General features: G+C 45.7%; 1 protein-coding gene across 1 annotated transcript in view; it reads right to left on the bottom strand.

Annotated features, from left to right (window-relative positions):
* Positions 1 to 9449: 9449 nt before the first annotated feature.
* Positions 9450 to 21822, bottom strand: part of LOC115201726 (leucine-rich repeat transmembrane protein FLRT3-like) — a 28156-nt gene continuing 15783 nt past the window's right edge. The window contains exons 2-3 of the mRNA XM_029765578.1: positions 15097 to 15926; positions 9450 to 13115 (exon numbers count right to left, since the gene is read on the bottom strand). Coding sequence (XP_029621438.1) covers positions 11123 to 13087 — 1965 coding nt within the window. The 5' untranslated portion in view covers positions 13088 to 13115; positions 15097 to 15926 and the 3' untranslated portion in view covers positions 9450 to 11122. The remainder of the gene's footprint in view (positions 13116 to 15096; positions 15927 to 21822) is intronic.

Here is a 21822-nt window from a genome sequence, read left to right as displayed (position 1 = left end):
CACCAAGAAAAGCTTTTTTATGTTGGTTCTTAGAAAGTCAAAAGTTGTGTGTCCCCGGGAACAAAGTCCTAAATAAATACAGTTGAATATTTGGAGAGGATTATTCATACACTATGTTTGGAGAGGAGAAAGGGCATTTAACCTTTAATTTAACTTTGAGCATAAATAGGCCAAATAGACCTACTGTCCTATATGAGTACTATATGAGCTACTATACAATATGAGTACTGTATGAACTAATGTACTATATGAGTAGTATATGATCTACTGTACTATATGAGTACTATATGAGATACTGTACAATATGAGTACTGTATGAACTACTGTACTATATGAGTACTATATGAGATACTATACAATATGAGTACTGTATGAGCTACTGTACTATATGAGTACTGTATGAACTAATGTACTATATGAGTACTATCTGAGCTACTGTACAATATGAGTACTATATGACCTACTGTACTATATGAGCTACTGTATGAACTAATCTACTAAATGAGTACTATCTGAGCTACTGTACAATATGAGTACTGTATGAACTAATATACTATATGAGTACTATATGAACTACTGTACTATATGAGTACTATATGAACTACTGTACTATATGAGTACTATATGAACTACTGTACTATATGACCTACTGTACTATATGAGCACTATATGAACTACTGTACTGTATGAGTACTCTATAATCTGCTGTACTATATGAGTACTATCTGAGCTACTGTACAATATGAGTACTATATGAACTACTGTACTATATGAACTACTGTACTATATGAGTACTATATGACCTACTGTACTATATGAGTACTGTACTATATGGCCTACTGTACTATATGAGTACTATATGAACTACTTTACTGTATGAGTACTCTATGAACTGCTGTACTATATGAGTACTATCTGAGCTACTGTACAATATGAGTACTATATGAACTACTGTACTATATGAACTACTGTACTATATAAGTACTATATGACCTACTGTACTATCTGACCCACTGTACTATATGAGAACTATATGAACTACTGTACTATATGAGTACTATCTGAGCTACTGTACTATATGAGAACAATATGACCTACTGTACTATATGAGTACTATATGAACTACTGTACAATATGACCTACTGTACTATATGAGTACTATATGAACTACTGTACTATATGAGTACTATGTGACCTACTCTACTATATGAGTACTATATGAACAACTGTACTATATGACCTACTGTACTATATAAGTACTATATGACCTACTTACTATATGAGTAATGTACTATATGAGTACAATATGAACTACTGTACTATATGAGTACTATCTGAGCTACTGTACTATATGAGTAATATATGACCTACTGTACTACATGAGTACTATTTGACATACTGTACTATATGAGCTATTGTACTATATGACCTTCTGTACTATATGAGTACTGTATGAACTACTGTACTATATGAGTTCTATATGAATTACTGTGCTATATGAGTACTATATGAACTACTGTACTATATGATTACTATATGAACTACTGTACTATATGAACTAGTGTACTATATAAGTACTATATGAACTAGTGTACTATATACGTACTAAATTAACTAATGTACTATATCAGTACTATATGAACTACTGTACTATATAAGTACTGTATGAACTACTATACTATATGAGTTCTATATGAATTACTGTGCTATATGAGTACTATATGAACTGCTGTACTATATGAAGTAGTGTACTATATAAGTACTATATGAAGTAGTGTACTATATAAGTACTAAATGAACTAATGTACTATATGAGTACTATATGAACTACTGTACTATATGAGTACTATATGAACTACTGTACTATATAAGTACTATATGAACTAATGTACTGTATGAGTACTATATGAACTACTGTATTATATGAGTACTATATGAACTACTGTACTATATGACCTAGTGTACTATATGAACTATTGTACTATAATACCTGGTGTACTATATGAACTAGTGTACTATCTGAACTACTGTACTATATGAACTAGTGTACTATATAAGTACTATATGAACTAGTGTACTATATAAGTACTAAATTAACTAATGTACTATATGAGTACTATATGAACTACTGTACTATATAAGTACTGTATGAACTACTGTACTATATGAGTTCTATATGAATTACTGTGCTATATGAGTACTATATGAACTACTGTACTATATGAACTACTGTACTATATGAGTACTATATGAACTACTGTACTATATGAACTACTGTACTATATAAGTACTATATGAACTACTGTACTATATAAGTACTAAATGAACTAATGTACTATATGAGTACTATATGAACTACTGTACTATATGAGTACTATATGAACTACTGTACTATATAAGTACTATATGAACTAATGTACTGTATGAGTACTGTATGAACTACTGTACTATTCGAGTACTGTATGAACTACTGTACTATATGACCTAGTGTACTATATGGACTATTGTACTCTATGAACTAGTGTACTATATGAACTAGTGTACTATATTAACCAGTGTACTATATTAACCAGTGTACTCTATGAACTAGTGTACTATATGAACTAGTGTACTATATTAACCAGTGTACTATATTAACCAGTGTACTATATGAACTAGTGTACTATATTAACCAGTGTACTATATGAACTAGTGTACCATTTCAGTGTCTTGTGAAGCTTTGTGCTCTAAGGAGTTGTAACGGTTCAGTCTGACATCAGCAACACATCTAACCTTCCTTTTTTTTCATCCTTATTTTCTTTTGAATTTCAAACGAAACAGAACGGCTGGCTGTTCGTTCCTTTCTCCTCAAGTATCCTGCCGTGTCCTTTTTGTTGACAGAGCTCATGTTTATGTGTGTGTGTGTGTGTGTGTGTGTGTGTGTGTGTGTGTGTGTGTGTGTGTGTGTGTGTGTGTGTGTGTGTGTGTGTGTGTGTATATGTGTATGTATGTTTCTGCAGTCACGTGTGTCATTTTTCACCTCTTGTTCCCTGGCCAGAATGTGACCTGATCTCTTTGAACTCTAATGAGTCAGTGTTTTGTTGTGGCTTCCATCACTTTAACGATCCTGATGGTGAGGGGTGTCTCTGACTGGTCAGCTATTGGCCTGGTCACAGTGAGGTCATACTGTCTCTGACTGGTCAGCTATTGGCCTGGTCACAGTGAGGTCATACTGTCTCTGACTGGTCAGCTATTGGCCTGGTCACAGTGAGGTCATACTGTCTCTGACTGGTCAGCTATTGGCCTGGTCACAGTGAGGTCATACTGTCTCTGACTGGTCAGCTATTGGCCTGGTCACAGTGAGGTCATAATGTCACTGACTGGTAGGCTACTGGCTCTGACTCAGAGAGAAAGGTATGCGTCAGAGACAAGGGTATGAGTCATGTGTCATGTACTGTTTAATGGTTTCCTTGACCTCTGTGAGACCATCTGACCTCTGTGAGACCATCTGACCTCTGTGAGACCATCTGACCTCTGTGAGTCCATCAGTGAGATGGTGGGAGGGATATTCTGAGAGTGGAGCCGGGAGAAGGAAAAGTGAAGTAGGGAGCAGGGTCACGAAGGGTCGCAGGAGGTCACCAGGGTCACGGCTCCTAGCAGGGTGATGAAGGAGAAGCCTTCAATTCTAGTTCATATTTCATTCCAACCTATCTATCTTTCTGCAACAGAATAAATTCAATCTACAATGAGATCACAAAAGACAGCTCTCTCACAAGACAGTTTTACACAGTAATCTCACAAGACAGTTTTAAAACAGTACTCTCACATGATAATGACTTTACGTTTTTTTTTTAACGTTTTGTCATTGTAGACCTAGTCAATGTAACAACATGTTTAGCATGTAAATCCACTTCATCTTCCTTCCGTATGATTCTCCCACGTGGTTAGGAGAACAAGAGGAAAAGTTACTTTTAAGGTAAAAGCCTCATCAATAACTGACTGTTACTGTAGAGAGCAGCTAGGGTAAACGGGAAGTTTGGGCTTCCTGTCTAATGAAATGGGGTTCATCTGTATAAATACCCTGGTCAAGGTCTATTGAGACTGAAAACATTGGTACAATAAGATCCATTAAACGTTAGGACGCATCAAGATCATCGATGTGCTGGACTTTTCCTTTTGAACCTGATCTCATCTGTAGCATGTTGTGAAGACTGGTGTTCTGGAACAGAACTGTGGATTGGTTAGGATGGTTCTCATCCTGACTAGCGATATAGACCCCCCGTTCTCGCTACTCAGGTAGGAAACACACTCCTGCTGTTTCATAGGCATTCATATGCTGTTTCATAGGCATTCATATGCTGTGTCATAGGCATTCATATGCTGTTTCATAGGCATTCATATGCTGTTTCATAGGCATTTCATATGCTGTTTCATAGGCATTTCATATGCTGTTTCATAGGCATTCATATGCTATGTCATAGGCATTCATATGCTGTTTCATAGGCATTCATATGCTGTTTCATAGGCAATTCATATGCTGTTTCATAGGCAATTCATATGCTGTTTCATAGGCATTCATATGCTGTTTCATAGGCATTTCATATGCTGTGTCATAGGCATTCATATGCTGTCATAGGCATTCATATGCTCTTTCATAGGCATTCATATGCTGTTTCATAGGCAATTCATATGCTGTTTCATAGGCATTCATATGCTGTTTCATAGGCATTTCATATGCTGTGTCATAGGCATTCATATGCTGTCATAGGCATTCATATGCTCTTTCATAGGCATTCACATGCTGTGTCATAGGCAATTCATATGCTGTTTCATAGGCAATTCATATGCCGTTTCATAGGCAATTCATATGCTGTTTCATAGGCAATTCATATGCTGTTTCATAGGCAATTTATCTGCTGTTTCATAGGCAATTCATATGCTGTTTCATAGGCAATTCATAAATATTCATATGCATTCCTACGCAGTTAATAAGCATTCGTAGGCATTTCGTTCATCAGAGTGAATGAGGAGTCGAGGAAATAAAAGAAGCAAAGCTCTTTGATGTCAACCTTGAATTGCGGTGAGAGAACGCCTCTCGGGTCTTAAGCATACAGCACACTGACAACTGTACACCTTGTCTTAAAGACTAAATGCTTGCAGTGTGAGTACATAATAGCTTATCACATTTGCTTTAATTCAACAATAGTTTTTTCTTTCTCCAAAGTAGTTGCTCACACAGACACTCTTACACCCACAAACAATTCAAGAATATATTGAAAGCAAAGTAACAGTCAAATGACAGAGCAGAGCATTTAGTCAACTGTTGACAACATTCACACAGAGGAATTATACCGTTCTAAAAACAGAGGTTTACTTTCATTTCCAGTTGATCTGATAAAAGTAGTGTAGGGGCCACAGGGTGAGTGTACACTTAAGGTCCGGATCACTTCTGCAGCTTCTAGCGGCTGCCCCAGCTCTAATTAGAGCCTAGAGTGTGGTAGGACTACATGGGTGTTAAGACTGCATGGGTGTGTTAAGACTACATGGGTGTTAAGACTACATGGGTGTTAAGGCTACATGGGTGTTAAGACTACATGGGTGTGTTAAGACTACATGGGTGTTAAGACTACATGGGTGTGTTAAGACTACATGGGTGTGTTAAGACTACATGGGTGTGTTAAGACTACATGGGTGTGTTAAGACTGCATAGGTGTGTTAAGTTTACATGGGTGTGTTAAGACTACATGGGTGTGTTAAGACTGCATAGGTGTGTTAAGTTTACATGGGTGTGTTAAGACTACATGGGTGTGTTAGGACTACATGGGTGTTAAGACTACATGGGTGTGTTAAGACTACATGGGTGTGTTAAGACTACATGGGTGTGTTAGGACTACATGGGTGTGTTAAGACTACATGGGTGTTAGGACTACATGGGTGTGTTAAGACTACATGGGTGTTAAGACTACATGGGTGTGTTAAGACTACATGGGTGTGTTAAGACTACATAGGTGTGTTAAGACTGCATGGTTGGGTTTATGAATGCACCTATGGATGACTATGTAGATGTGTCTGTATATATATTTTAGTTTATGAGTACATATATTTTAGTTTATGAGTACATATATTTTAGTTTATGAGTACATATATTTTAGTTTATGAGTACATATATTTTAGTTCATGAGTACATATATATTAGTTTATGAGTACATATATTTTAGTTTATGAGTACATATATTTTAGTTTATGAGTACATATATTTTAGTTTATGAGTACATATATTTTAGTGTATGAGTACATATATATTAGTTTATGAGTATATATATTTTAGTTTATGAGTACATATATATTAGTTTATGAGTACATATATTTTAGTTTATGAGTACATATATATTCGTTTATGAGTACATATATTTTAGTTTATTAGTACATATATTTTAGTTTATGAGTACATATATATTCGTTTATGAGTACATATATTTTAGTTTATGAGTACATATATATTCGTTTATGAGTACATATATATTCGTTTATGAGTACATATATATTCGTTTATGAGTACATATATATTAGTGTATGAGTGTGTCATATACACCCAGTGGCCAGTTTATTAGTTTACCGGGTCGGACCCTCCTTTGCCTCCTGAACAGCCTGAATTCATCAGGGCATGTAAACGTTTCTCAAATGGTATCAAATGAACTACCGTGTGCCAGGCGAACATCCTCCACACTATTACACCACCGACACATGCCTGTACCGTTGAAACCAGGACACGTGCTGTTTACGCCAAATCCTGACTCTGCCATCAGCATGACACAACAGGAAGTGGGATTTGTCGGACCAGGCGATGTTTTTCCACTCCTCAGTTGTCCGGTGTTGGTGATGGTGTGCCCACTCGAGCCGTTTCTTCTTCTTCTTCTTCTTGTTTTTAGCTGAGAACCAGGTGTGGTCGTCTGCTACAAAGAACTCCGAGATTTGTACTCCGAGATGCCGTTCTGCACACCACCGTTCGACCTCTCATCAACGAACCCTTAGACATTGTCGTACGTATCTGAGATACTGGAACCGGCGCGCCTGGCACCTACGATCATACCCAGCTCAAAGTGGCTTAGGTCACTCGTTTTGCCCATTCTAACGTTCAATCGAACAGTAACTGAATGCCTCGATGCCTGTCTGCCTGCTTTATATACCAAGTCACGTCCACCTCATTCACTGTCTGTAGGAGCGAACCATTTTCGTGAAACTGGGAACTTGAGTGTATATCTGTATTTGTGAGGAGGCCCCTGACTGAATGAGCAGCAGCCCTGTTGTTAATGTCATTTCTGTCTCTATTCATCTCCACTCAGCCCTGTGGTGTGTAGTGACTGAAGCTACACTCCCTCTGTATGGCGGCTCATCCCTGTGGTGTGTAGTGACTGAAGCTACACTCCCTCTATACAGTGGCACTTCATTAGATTACACACACACACACACACACACACACACACACACACACACACACACACACACACACACACACACACTGTAGGCAGTCAGACACACACACACACACACACACACACACACACACACACACACACACACACACACACACACACACACACACACACACACACACACACACACACACACACACACACACATACACACTGTGAGCCTGGGAGGCTGATCAACCCCCAGAGAGAGCCCAGATCTCACCACATCATTAGATATAAATCACACACTGTGGCTTCTCCACACACATACGACCAACCCCAGCCTCAAGCAGATGAGCACCAGCTGTTCCGGACGACTGTGTGATCACGCTTTCCGTAGACGATGTGAGTAAGACCTTGAAACAGGTCAACATTCACAAGGCCGCAGGGCCAGACGGATTACCAGGACGTGTACTCCGAGCATGCGCTGACCAACTGGCAAGTGTCTTCACTGACATGTTCAATCTCTCCCTGTCTGAGTCTGTAATACCAACATGTTTCAAGCGGACCACCATAGTCCCTGGTCCCAAGAACACCAAGGTAACCTGCCTAAATGACTACCGTCCCGTAGCACTCACGTCTGTAGCCATGACTTGCTTTGAAAGGCTGGTCATGGCTCACATCAACACCATCATCCCAGAAACCCTAGACCCAGTACAATTTGCATACCGCCCCAAAAGATCCACAAATGACTCAATATCTATTGCACTCCACACTGCCCTTTCCCACCTGGACAAAAGGAACACCTATGTGAGAATTCTATTCATTGACTACAGCTCAGTGTTCAACACCATAGTGCCCTCAAAGCTCATCACTAAGCTAAAGACCCTGGGACTAAACACCTCCCTCTGTAACTGGATCCTGGACTTCCTGATGGGCCGCCCCCCCAGGTGGTGAGGGTAGGTAACAACACATCTGCCATGCTGATCCTCAACACAAGGGCCCCTCAGGAGTGCGTGCTCAGTCCCCTCCTGTACTCCCTGTTCACCCATGACTGCGTGGCTAAGCACGACTCCAACACCATCATTAAGTTTGCAGACGACACAAGAGTGGTAGACCTGATCACCGAAAATGATGAGACCCTATAGGGAGGAGGTCAGAGACCTGACAGTGTGGTGCCAGGATAACAAGCTCTCCCTCAACGTGATCAAGACAAAGGAGATGATTGTGGACTATTGGAAAAGGAGGGCCGAGCTCACCCCCATTCTCATTGATGGGGCTGTAGTGGAGCAAGTTGAGAGCTTCAAGTTCCTTGGAGTCCACATCACCAACAAACTATCATGGTCCAAACACACCAAGACAGTCGTGAAGAGGGCACGACAACGCCTATTCCTCCTCAGGAGACTGAAAAGATTTGGCACGGGTCCTCAGATCCTCAAAATGTTCTCGATGGTTGCATCACCACCTGGTATGGCAACTGCTCGGCCTCTGACCGCAAAGCACTACAGAGGGTAGTGCGTACGGCCCAGTACATCACTGGGGCCAAGCCTCCTGCCATCCTGGACCTCTATACCAGGCGGTGTCAGAGGAAGGCCCTAAAAATTGCCAAAGACTCCAGCCACCCTAGTCATAGACTGTTCGCACCGCATGGCATGTGGTGCCGGAGCGCCAAGTCTAGGTCCAAAAGGCTTCTTAACAGCTTCTACCCCCAAACCATAAGACTCCTAAAACAGCTAATCAAATGGCTACCCGGACTATTTGCTGCAGACTATTTGCTCTCTGTTTATTATCTATGCATAGTCACTTTACCCCTACCTACATGTACATATTACTTACATTTACATTTTACATTTTAGTCATTTAGCAGACACTCTTATCCAGAGCGACTTACAGTAGTGAATGCATACATTTCATTTCATACATTTTTTATTCTTCCTGTGCTTCAATTACCTCAACTAAGCTGTGCCCCCCACACATTTCTGTTATTCAAATTGAGAATGTGGCCCAAATTGTAATTTTGAAATGTCTTGTTAGTGTTTCAGGTAAGAGAGACCAGTCTTTGATATTTTTATCCGCTTTTATTCTGCAATATTTTCTCATATTCAAGTGTGAATGACCCAAAAAAAGTCAGTGATTTCTTAGAAAGCTAAATACAATAAGCATTGGATCAAGGCACATACACGACTGGCCAAAGGGCATTCAACGCACTTTGGTTTTCAGTTCAGGGATTCTCGAAAGACAGGACAATTGTTTCAAGAATCCCTGAGCAACTTTGTAAAGAACAATTCAACTTTGTAAAGAACAAATCTACTTTATAAAGAACAATTCAACTTTGTAAAGAACAAATCTACTTTATAAAGAACAATTCAACTTTGAAATTGTGGCAACATAGAAGTAGTCAATCTGGGGGGGGGGGAACTAATCATAAACAAGGAAATCGGTGATGCTCAGTTTGTATTCAAAAGAAAGCCAATGTGTTGTTTATTTATAGAACCTTTTTCACGGACCGGTTTATATCTAAGCTATGTTTGAGGGCAACGTTTAGATGACGTATGGTACAGGGTACTGGAGAATGTCATCCATTGTAGTTTAGCCTTTTTTGTTGGCTAGAACAAATAGATATAGTTGGGGTTCTTTATGTCATCTCTGTTTGTCAGCCTGGCCACCCTGCATGGGTTAATCTCATCCTGGGTAATTGTCCTAAAGGTCTGTGTGCTTCATCTGCCCTGTGCTGTGGCCTGCCTGACACACATCAGACGCACGCACACACACACACACACACACACACACACACACACACACACACACACACACACACACACACACACACACACACACACACACACACACACAGGAGCCGCGCCCGCCTGGGCGTCTGTTGCGATCGACTCTCTCTGTGTTTCTGTGTTTTTTCCAAACAGAGGAACTAAACGTTCTCTGAGGAGAGACAAGCAGAGAAGTAAACATTCTCTGAGGAGAGACAAACAGAGGAACTAAACGTTCTCTGAGGAGAGACAAGCAGAGAAGTAAACGTTCTCTGAGGAGAGACAAGCAGAGAAGTAAAGCAGGACAGCTCCATATCTAGTCATGCTTCCAGAGATAGTCAGATACATGTAGAAGACTGCTCTCTGCTTGTCTCTCTTCAGAGAACGACTGTCTAGCGGCTTCGCCCTGGTTCTTCTCAGTTAATGAGCTGGGCCCTAGTTTCGATCATCATGTCATTTTTTTTATTTTTTTTGCCTTTTGGTTTTTACCGAACATTCACAAAACGAGTGTAAAGAATGACCTGTGCTTTATTCTACAAGGTTCTCTAAAGTCTGATTGTTCAACACAGCAATGAAAACCCACTTTCACAGTTGACAAGTCATTATATCTCAGTGGAACAGAGTTGTTTTTTTTATAGTTGGTTGTTAGGGTAACCGTAAGCCAAAAAAAAATACAGTACAAATTACTACCAACCCCTAAAATATAGAATTGCAGTTTTAGTTACAATATACACTGACCTGCGGCTCAGTGAGGGCCCTACTATCTGCAATGTGAACCACATTTCTTCTCCTCTTTGTCATAAAATGTCCTTAAATATAAATTATATGGGCAAATGTACAGAAGAACATTGATTCCCCACTCAGTCTTGTAGATCCAGTGTATTATAACAAAGTCTTTTAGCCACTTTAGTTTCATGTCATCAACAAACGCACTCATTTATAAGGAAATGTCCCGCGTTATCAATATCATGAATGGGAGTGGTCTGAATCAGGTATTCCGCTGTCTCTGTAGCTCCTGTTGCTAATACTGGTCTCGCTGTGTGGGCTTTTGTACAGACTCAATCCGTTCGGAGGGAAAATCGTATGTATCACAAACTCCTCTTTGGACACGGGCACGGGGTGTATAGGGATCATCTGAAAAGAGGCCTCTCGTATCTCCAAGATCGAGGTATCCTTTTTCGTCCCCGCCTCGGCGTAATCGTCCTTCCTCCGACGGCCCTTGTTGTAGGTGCAATTCCTGGAAAACAGTGAACTGTTCCTGTGCACGTACCAGCACACAAACGCCAGCATTATTATTGCCAACAGAGCCACGGCCCCTCCGATGATCGCGGCTAAAGGCAGACTGGAATTGTTGTAAGGCTCCTTTTCCTGCTCGCGGTTCAGTGTGGTGGTGGGTTTGTAAGCCTTCAGAGAACTGGTCTCTGTCTCTATGCAAACTGGTGTCTCGTCCGTCAAGTAAATGTTACTGGTCTCCATGGGAACCATGCATATCCTGTACGAGGATTCCGGTTCTAGAGCTGTTAGGAGGTACTCCTTCTTCTCGCCCTGTACGATAGTCTCCGTGATGGAACCGAACGAAGGGTTGTGGCCCAGTTTTAACCAGCTGAGCCTCATGGCAGTCAAGGGTACAGAAACTCTCCAGGAGATGTGCACTGTCTCTGCACTGCTCGACTTCACACTGATCCTGATGATCTTTCTTCCTGACGGTGTCGTAGTACTGCGGTAGTTCTTATTCCGGTCAGGCATTCTCACCACTGGTCTTTTGGTCACAAAGGAGGGCCATTGGGGTTGTGAGGGCAATAAGGTGTTAGAGACAGTGCTGGTCTCGGTAGGGTCCCCCTGGCCCCTGCCCAAGTCAGATCCTCCACAGTCAAACAAGTCCATGGACAAATCCTTAATAGCCATGCCCTTGACCTTGTCTGGTCCCTGGCACATAAACCCTCTGACGTTGACTTTTGTCGGCAGCGACCTTAACCAATCTCTCACCCACTTCATCCGGCAAGTACACTGCCACGGGTTGTTACGGAGTAGGAGCTGCGTGAGGTTATCCAGGTCTTCGAACACTCCGTGAGGCAGACTGCTCAGGTTGTTGCCTGATAGATCCAACCGATACAGCTGCCTGAGGAAAGCGAAGGCCCCGGCCGGTACCCGGTTTATGTGGTTGTCTTGGAGCTGCAGTTTCTCCAAACTGGTTCCTGGTAAGTTAGCCGGTGGCGACGTTAGGGTGTTTCTCACCAGGGAGAGCTCGGTGAGATTAATCAGGTTGATGAAGGCCATCTCGCCGATGCCTCGGTTGTTGAGCAGGTTCCCGTCCAGGACGAGTCTCTTTAGATTGATCAGGTCCTGCAGGGATGCCTCTGATATTGACGAGATGCGGTTGTCGTCGAAGCGCAGCTCCTCGATGGTCTGCGGAAGGCCAGACGGGATGGTGCTCAGATGGTTCCTGGAGAGAAAGAGTAGTCTCAGGTGGTTGCTGTCCCTGAACGCTCCTTCCTCGATGCTAACCGCCGAGACGGAGTTATCATCCAGGTGTAGCTCCTCAATCACCGGGATCTGACCCAGCGACGCATGCGTAATCATGCGGATATTATTCTCCTGTAGATGCAGCTCTTTGACCCCTTTCGGCAGGTTCTGGGGGAACTCATCCAGATTATTGCAGTACAGATAGATTTTCTCAACGTTGCTTAGCCTCTTCAGATCGGTGGGGATGCCGGCGCTCTTGATCCTGTTGTTTTGGAGGAAGAGAATAGTAGCATCCAGCGGAATGCCGGTAGGGATAGAGGTGAGGCCTCGGTCATTACAGTAGATGAAGGTCCCATCACACCGGCAGGACGAGGGGCAGGAGGCGGAGGTCACCAGAGGGTTAGCCAGACCCAGGAGTAGTCCTAGCCTGGTCAAGAAGAGCAGGAAGTTCTTGCATTGGGCGGCCATCTTGTTTTGAGGTTGTGGTATCCCCTCCCTAGGAAGGAGACAGAAGGGTAAAGTTAAAGCACAAGGCCTTTACAATGAAGGCTTTTACAAGGAAGGCTTTTACAGGGAAGCCAAACCCCTGGTTTCTAATAAATGCTGTTTGTTTGAATTGTCCTGCCTCAAGCCTGTTCTGCACTAATCTGCAATATTAGATATGGCATGTAGGCCTTATGCTGACTTAAATTGATATAAATCGTTACTTTTACAATTTGCCTATCACAGAAAACACATTTGAGCATCTAGCAAGGCTAAAACTGCCTTGAGTACAAAGGGATGTTTTCAGGGAACATATTTCTCTCAGACTTTAGAGACTTCATACATTTACAATGTATTTCGCTTTCCCTCATTTCCTGTTTGGAGAAAATCCTTCAACATGTGGGTTCGGCTACTGAATTGAATCCCTGTGCTTGGGCTTTTTGGCTTTAGCTTGTGAAACGTAATAGCTTGGCCTTAGTTGTTTTACATGTTTCTGTATCTTTCTCAAGGCTGCCTTTCATCACTGCTAGACTGTGTGTGTATGTGAACAAAGCCAGGCCTTGTGATGAACTGTTGTGAAATCGTCTCTCTCTCTCTCTCTCTCTCTCTCTCTCTCTCTCTCTCTCTCTCTCTCTCTCTCTCTCTCTCTCTCTCGCTCTTTCTCTCTCTCTCTTTCTCTCTCCAGAGCTGTGACTGGTAGCCAGAGCTGTGACTGGTAGCCAGAGATGTGAATGGTAGCCAGAGCTGTGACTGGTAGCCAGAGATGTGACTGGTAGCCAGAGCTGTGACTGGTAGCCAGAGATGTGACTGGTAGCCAGAGCTGTGACTGGTAGCCAGAGATGTGACTGGTAGCCAGAGATGTGACTGGTAGCCAGAGCTGTGACTGGTAGCCAGAGATGTGACTGGTAGCCAGAGCTGTGACTGGTAGCCAGAGGTGTGACTGGTAGCCAGAGATGTGACTGGTAGCCAGAAATGTGACTGGTAGCCAGAGATGTGACTGGTAGCCAGAGATGTGACTGGTAGCCAGAGCTGTGACTGGTAGCCAGAGCTGTGACTGGTAGCCAGAGCTGTGACTGGTAGCCAGAGCTGTGACTGGTAGCCAGAGATGTGACTGGTAGCCAGAGCTGTGACTGGTAGCCAGAGCTGTGACTGGTAGCCAGAGGTGTGACTGGTAGCCAGAGATGTGACTGGTAGCCATAAATGTGACTGGTAGCCAGAGATGTGACTGGTAGCCAGAGCTGTGACTGGTAGCCAGAGATGTGACTGGTAGCCAGAGCTGTGACTGGTAGCCAGAGCTGTGACTGGTAGCCAGAGGTGTGACTGGTAGCCAGAGATGTGACTGGTAGCCAGAAATGTGACTGGTAGCCAGAGCTGTGACTGGTAGCCAGAGCTGTGACTGGTAGCCAGAGATGTGACTGGTAGCCAGAGATGTGACTGGTAGCCAGAGATGTGACTGGTAGCGACTGGTAGCCAGAGGTGTGACTGGTAGCCAGAGATGTGACTGGTAGCCAGAGCTGTGACTGGTAGCCAGAGCTGTGACTGGTAGCCAGAGATGTGACTGGTAGCCAGAGCTGTGACTGGTAGCCAGAGATGTGACTGGTAGCCAGAGCTGTGACTGGTAGCCAGAAAATGAATATTCATTGACATGTAAGTTAGATGAGCACAAAACAAGTAAAAGATGTCACGTACGATACCTCTATGTACAAACAAACAAACAACTTTTAATACAGCAAGATGCAAACTGCTTGTCCGTTGTCTTCCTTTAGCTTTTACTGTGACTAGTGAAGTTTGGTTTCTCTTTTCATTAGACCAGTAGCTGGCTTCTGATTTGACTTCAATTAAGAATGAATGTCCTGACCTCTCCTCACGTCTCATTAGAAAACACACACATGCACGCACACACACACACACAATTACACATATTGTTAGAAACCAGGGTTTTGGTCAGCGAGGCGTAAAGAAGCCACCATCCAATCATACTGTGGCTGCCATACCTGATTTAAAAGAATCGATAACCAGCCACCGAAGAATCCTTTCCCAATCCAGCAGATCCAATCGAGATTTACGTTGAAATCTTTCCTATTAAGTCCTTTTCAGAAAGGTTAAGTTTATTAGTGTAGTAAGAGAAAGAAGGTGTTTGGTTATACCCTTGGTTAGTGTGTTTGAACTTAAACTGATCTGGGTTTTTTTATCTGACCCTCCTCTTGTTTTGTCAGCTGCTCAAGCCATCAAAGGCTTTGCCATGGAAGATAGGCTGGTAGAAAAAGCCTCTCCACTCAAACTCAGACAAATCTGCAGGCTTTTCCTCTCAAAAGCAAGCCTGAGTTTTCGTGTTTTTTTGTTGTTGTATTTTTTTTGTAGTAGCTGTAGAGTCTTTGTATCGTCCAACTTAGATCTCTTTGTGTTACATGGAGGCCCCGTCCTCTTAGGAAAAATCCTCTGGAGAAAAAGAGTGCTCACTACCTCCGACGGTTACAGGCTCTCCTCAGGGTCTGTGGTCAAGCAGACCAGTCATGATGAAGAGAAGGTCCAAAAGGTGGACTGAGCCATGCCAACACCAATCCTGATAGTACAGGCTCACTCCAGGCCTGTATCAATTATGTACTCCAGCCCTGCAGGAAACCCAGAATCACGTTCTCCCACCGTGAGCCTGTGCCATACATTAATCCAAGGTACTTTGGTAACAGAGTGGTACGTCCCCCCCCCTCAGCTACTTCTCAGGAGACCAATGGACGACAGGACAATGGACGGATCGTCGGTTGCATCAGTTCCCTTACGGTCAGACCCCAAGCTTGTTGGATCACGTTGTGGCCTCCTTTAATTCCTGTACCCACAAAGAGACAGAAATCGGCGTTATTTAAAATCCAATTAGCAGTCATTGTAACAACTGACTCATTCAGACAGTGTCTGTAAGTATGAGGAGTGAAGGGAAATCACTTTCGGTTTGTGTCCCAAATGGCACCCATATTCCCTATATAGTGCACTACTTTTCACCAAGTCCCTTAGGGCTCTATGTAGGGAATAAGGTGCCATTTGGGACATCTCCTTGGAGGTTAATGGATGTCATATGGCTTGCTGGCTGATGCAAATGTTATGCAAAGAGACACACAGCATGGTACCATTCAGTCTACCTCTGTCTGTTGATTTTCCCTCCCTTCCTCCTCTCTCATCAAACAATGCATCTTAAAAAAAAAAAAAAAAGGTATTTATGGAGGAAAACGCAAATAGGGAAGTTCAGAGTCAATGAAAGGCGGATTCAGAAATCTCTAACAAGGGAAACTGTTGTGAAGATGCTATTTATTCTATTTGTAATCTCTGTTTGGGCTACATTTTAAGAAATCTGATATCTGTGAGCACAGATCAGCAACAGCACACACCGCTCCGGGTCTACCGCTCCGGGTCTACCGCTCCGGGTCTAACGCGCCGTGTCTAACGCGCCGAGTCTAACGCGCCGGGTCTACTGCTCCGGGTCTACAGCTCCGGGTCTACAGCTCCGGGTCTACCGCTCCGGGTCTACCGCTCCGGGTCTACCGCTCCGGGTCTACCGCTCCGGGTCTACCGCTCCGGGTATAACGCTCCGGGTATAACGCTCCGGGTATAACGCTCCGGGTATAACGCTCCGGGTCTACAGCTCCGGGTCTAACGCTCCGGGTCTACAGCTCCGGGTCTACAGCTCCGGGTATAACGCTCCGGGTATAACGCTCCGGGTCTACAGCTCCGGGTCTACCGCTCCGGGTATAACGCTCCGGGTCTACAGCTCCGGGTCTAACGCTCCGGGTCTACAGCTCCGGGTCTACAGCTCCGGGTATAACGCTCCGGGTATAACGCTCCGGGTCTACAGCTCCGGGTCTACCGCTCCGGGTATAACGCTCCGGGTCTACAGCTCCGGGTCTAACGCTCCGGGTCTAACGCTCCGGGTCTAACGCTCCGGGTCTAACGCTCCGGGTCTACAGCTCCGGGTCTAACGCTCCGGGTATAACGCTCCGGGTATAACGCTCCGGGTCTACCGCTCCGGGTCTACCGCTCCGGGTCTAACGCTCCGGGTATACCGCTCCGGGTCTACCGCTCCGGGTCTAACGCGCCGGGTATAACGCTCCGGGTATAACGCTCCGGGTCTACAGCTCCGGGTCTAACGCTCCGGGTCTACAGCTCCGGGTCTACAGCTCCGGGTATAACGCTCCGGGTATAACGCTCCGGGTCTACAGCTCCGGGTCTACCGCTCCGGGTATAACGCTCCGGGTCTACAGCTCCGGGTCTAACGCTCCGGGTCTAACGCTCCGGGTCTAACGCTCCGGGTCTAACGCTCCGGGTCTACAGCTCCGGGTCTAACGCTCCGGGTATAACGCTCCGGGTATAACGCTCCGGGTCTACCGCTCCGGGTCTACCGCTCCGGGTCTAACGCTCCGGGTATACCGCTCCGGGTCTACCGCTCCGGGTCTAACGCGCCGGGTCTAACGCGCCGGGTCTACTGCTCCAGGTCTACTGCTCCGGGTCTACAGCTCCGGGTCTACCGCTCCGGGTCTACCGCTCCGGGTCTAACGCTCCGGGTCTACAGCTCCGGGTCTACCGCTCCGGGTCTAACGCTCCGGGTCTACAGCTCCGGGTCTACAGCTCCGGGTATAACGCTCCGGGTATAACGCTCCGGGTCTACAGCTCCGGGTCTACCGCTCCGGGTATAACGCTCCGGGTCTACAGCTCCGGGTCTACCGCTCCGGGTATAACGCTCCGGGTCTAACGCTCCGGGTCTAACGCTCCGGGTCTACAGCTCCGGGTCTAACGCTCCGGGTATAACGCTCCGGGTATAACGCTCCGGGTCTACCGCTCCGGGTCTACCGCCCCGGGTCTAACGCTCCGGGTATACCGCTCCGGGTCTACCGCTCCGGGTCTAACGCGCCGGGTATAACGCTCCGGGTATAACGCTCCGGGTCTACAGCTCCGGGTCTAACGCTCCGGGTCTACAGCTCCGGGTCTACAGCTCCGGGTATAACGCTCCGGGTATAACGCTCCGGGTCTACAGCTCCGGGTCTACCGCTCCGGGTATAACGCTCCGGGTCTACAGCTCCGGGTCTAACGCTCCGGGTCTAACGCTCCGGGTCTAACGCTCCGGGTCTAACGCTCCGGGTCTACAGCTCCGGGTCTAACGCTCCGGGTATAACGCTCCGGGTATAACGCTCCGGGTCTACCGCTCCGGGTCTACCGCTCCGGGTCTAACGCTCCGGGTATACCGCTCCGGGTCTACCGCTCCGGGTCTAACGCGCCGGGTCTAACGCGCCGGGTCTACTGCTCCGGGTCTACTGCTCCGGGTCTACAGCTCCGGGTCTACCGCTCCGGGTCTACCGCTCCGGGTCTAACGCTCCGGGTCTACAGCTCCGGGTCTACAGCTCCGGGTCTAACGCTCCGGGTCTACAGCTCCGGGTCTACAGCTCCGGGTATAACGCTCCGGGTATAACGCTCCGGGTCTACAGCTCCGGGTCTACCGCTCCGGGTATAACGCTCCGGGTCTACAGCTCCGGGTCTAACGCTCCGGGTCTAACGCTCCGGGTCTAACGCTCTGGGTCTAACGCTCCGGGTCTACAGCTCCGGGTCTAACGCTCCGGGTATAACGCTCCGGGTATAACGCTCCGGGTCTACCGCTCCGGGTCTACCGCTCCGGGTCTAACGCTCCGGGTATACCGCTCCGGGTCTACCGCTCCGGGTCTAACGCGCCGGGTCTAACGCGCCGGGTCTACTGCTCCGGGTCTACTGCTCCGGGTCTACAGCTCCGGGTCTACCGCTCCGGGTCTACCGCTCCGGGTCTAACGCTCCGGGTCTACAGCTCCGGGTCTACCGCTCCGGGTCTAACGCTCCGGGTCTACAGCTCCGGGTCTACAGCTCCGGGTATAACGCTCCGGGTATAACGCTCCGGGTCTACAGCTCCGGGTCTACCGCTCCGGGTATAACGCTCCGGGTCTACAGCTCCGGGTCTACTGCTCCGGGTCTAACGCTCCGGGTCTAACGCTCCGGGTCTAACGCTCCGGGTCTACCGCTCCGGGTCTACAGCTCCGGGTCTAACGCTCCGGGTATAACGCTCCGGGTATACCGCTCCGGGTCTACCGCTCCGGGTCTAACGCTCCGGGTCTAACACTCCGGGTCTACCGCTCCGGGTCTACAGCTCCGGGTATAACGCTCCGGGTATAACGCTCTGGGTCTACCGCTCCGGGTCTAACGCTCCGGGTATAACGCTCCGGGTCTACAGCTCTGCATGTGTTAAAATATAATGGGAGTTGATACTGAGATAGAGAACCTAATGCCTTATGGGAGTTGAGACTGAGACAGAGACCCTAATGCCTTATGGGAGTTGAGACTGAGATAGAGAACCTAATGCCTTATGGGAGTTGATACTGAGACAGAGACCCCAATGCCTTATGGGAGTTGAGACTGAGACAGAGACCCTAATGCCTTATGGGAGTTGATACTGAGACAGAGACCCCAATGCCTTATGGGAGTTGATACTGAGACAGAGACCCCAATGCCTTATGGGAGTTGAGACTGAGACAGAGACCCTAATGCCTTATGGGAGTTGATACTGAGACAGAGACCCCAATGCCTTATGGGAGTTGACACTGAGATAGAGACCATGATGCCTTATGGGAGTTGATACTGAGACAGAGACCCTAATGCCTTATGGGAGTTGATACTGAGACAGAGACCTCAATGCCTTATGGGAGTTGACACTGAGATAGAGACCATGATGCCTTATGGGAGTTGATACTGAGACAGAGACCCTAATGCCTTATTATTAAGTGTCTCTGTATATCAGATTAGCCTGCTTCTCTCTGATAGTGGGCATCGTTGGTAAAACCCAGATTAGCCTGCTTCTCTCTGATAGTGGGCATCGTTGGTAAGACCCAGATTAGCCTGCTTCTCTCTGATAGTGGGCATCGTTAGTAAAACCCAGATTAGCCTGCTTCTCTCTGATAGTGGGCATCGTTAGTAAGACCCAGATTAGCCTGCTTCTCTCTGATAGTGGGCATCGTTAGTGAAACCCAGATTAGCCTGATCCTCTCTGATAGTGGGCATCGTTGGTAAAACCCAGAATAACCACCCAGATGAACCGCTGTATTCACTGTGGAGTTTTATGAAAACCTTTTTTCTTCCCTCCAACGGTTTTGTGTTGCCCTTTCCTCCCCCAAAAACCTAATATCCAGCCCCCCCCCCAACCAACCACCTCCGTCCACCCCAGCAATCCATCCACCCCCTTCCGCCATTCTTTTCTATGGTGATGGTAGAAAAGAATGTCTTTGCATTCGAAAAGTGACAGGGCTCTAGACCCCTGATACAAAGCAAGTGGGTGGGACCCCTCCTGTTCCTTTCTGTTCCCTCCTGTTCTCTCCTGCCTTGCTCAGTTCACTAGTTCCCCTCCTGTTCTCTCCTGTTCTCTCCTGCTCTCTCTGCTCTCTCCTGTTCTCTCTGCTCTCTCTACTCTCTCTACTCTCTCTCTACTCTCTCTCTACTCTCTCTACTCTCTCTACTTTCTCTGTTCTCTCTCTCTACTCTCTCTGCTCTCTCTACTCTCTCTGCTCTCTGTTCTCTCTGCTCTCTCTGCTCTCCCTGCTCTCTCTACTCTCTCTGCTCTCTCTGCTCTCTCTGCTCTCCCTGCTCTCTCTACTCTCTCTGCTCTGTCTGTTCTCTCTGCTCTCTCTACTCTCTCTGCTCTCTCTGCTCTCTCTGCTCTCTCTATTCTCTCTGTTCTCTCTGCTCTCTCTGTTCTCTCTGCTCTCTCTGCTCTCTCTACTCTATTCTCATAAAAGAGAAGGGGTCCTTTCTAGACAGAATATTTGACCACGCAACTGAGCTAGCAACACGCCACTGAGCTATGACCATGGCAACACGCCACTTAGCTGTGACCACGGAAACAGGCCACTGAGCGAGACCCCTAAGGCGGCTCCTGAACTAAAAGGCCCTCCTCTCTTCACGGTGATCAGAAAGCTAATTTGAAATGCTCATGAATACAACAGGGCAACTGGAGTAACACGTCCCCCCCCCCCCCCCCCCCCCCCACACACACACACACACACACACACACACACACACACACACACACACACACACACACACACACACACACACACACACATTCCCACGCACACATTACTACTATGAATGCATCTTCTATTAAACCACTGGAGTTAAAAATAGATATTCCTCTGCCAAGCAGCTACGTTTACCAGCTAATTATCGCATCCCCTTTTCTCGCAAAGTGTGATTACCCAGTAAAGTTATTTTTAAATCTGGTATGACAGGTGCTTTCAATAAATATTCATCTATAAATCTTAGAATGACAATATTACATTTTAAAAATGTTTTCGAATAGTAATTTAGTAAATTGTAGAGCTGTTTCATCTGATGCATTTGATGGAAAATAGTTAGTCAACGTCAGGTGCCGATGTAAAATGCTCTTTTTATATATAAATATGAACTTTATTGAACAAAAGAATGCATGCTTTGTGTAACATGATGTCCTAGGTGTGTCATCTGATGAAGTTTGTAAAAGGTTAGTGCTGCATTTAGCTGTTTTTTGGTTATTTGTGATGCATGTGGTTGGTTGGAAAATTGCTATGTTGCTACTTTTACCATGTACTCCTCTAACATAATCTAATGTTTTGCTTTTCCTGTAAAACCTTTTTGAAATCGGACGACGTGGGTCGAATCAGGAGAGGTGTATCTATAAAACGATATGA

The sequence above is a fragment of the Salmo trutta genome, chromosome 10 (assembly GCF_901001165.1).
Source record: "Salmo trutta chromosome 10, fSalTru1.1, whole genome shotgun sequence".
Classification (NCBI taxonomy): Eukaryota; Metazoa; Chordata; class Actinopteri; order Salmoniformes; family Salmonidae; genus Salmo; species Salmo trutta.
The sequence above is the reverse complement of the archived record's forward strand: the minus strand, read 5'-3'. Positions and strand labels throughout refer to the sequence as shown.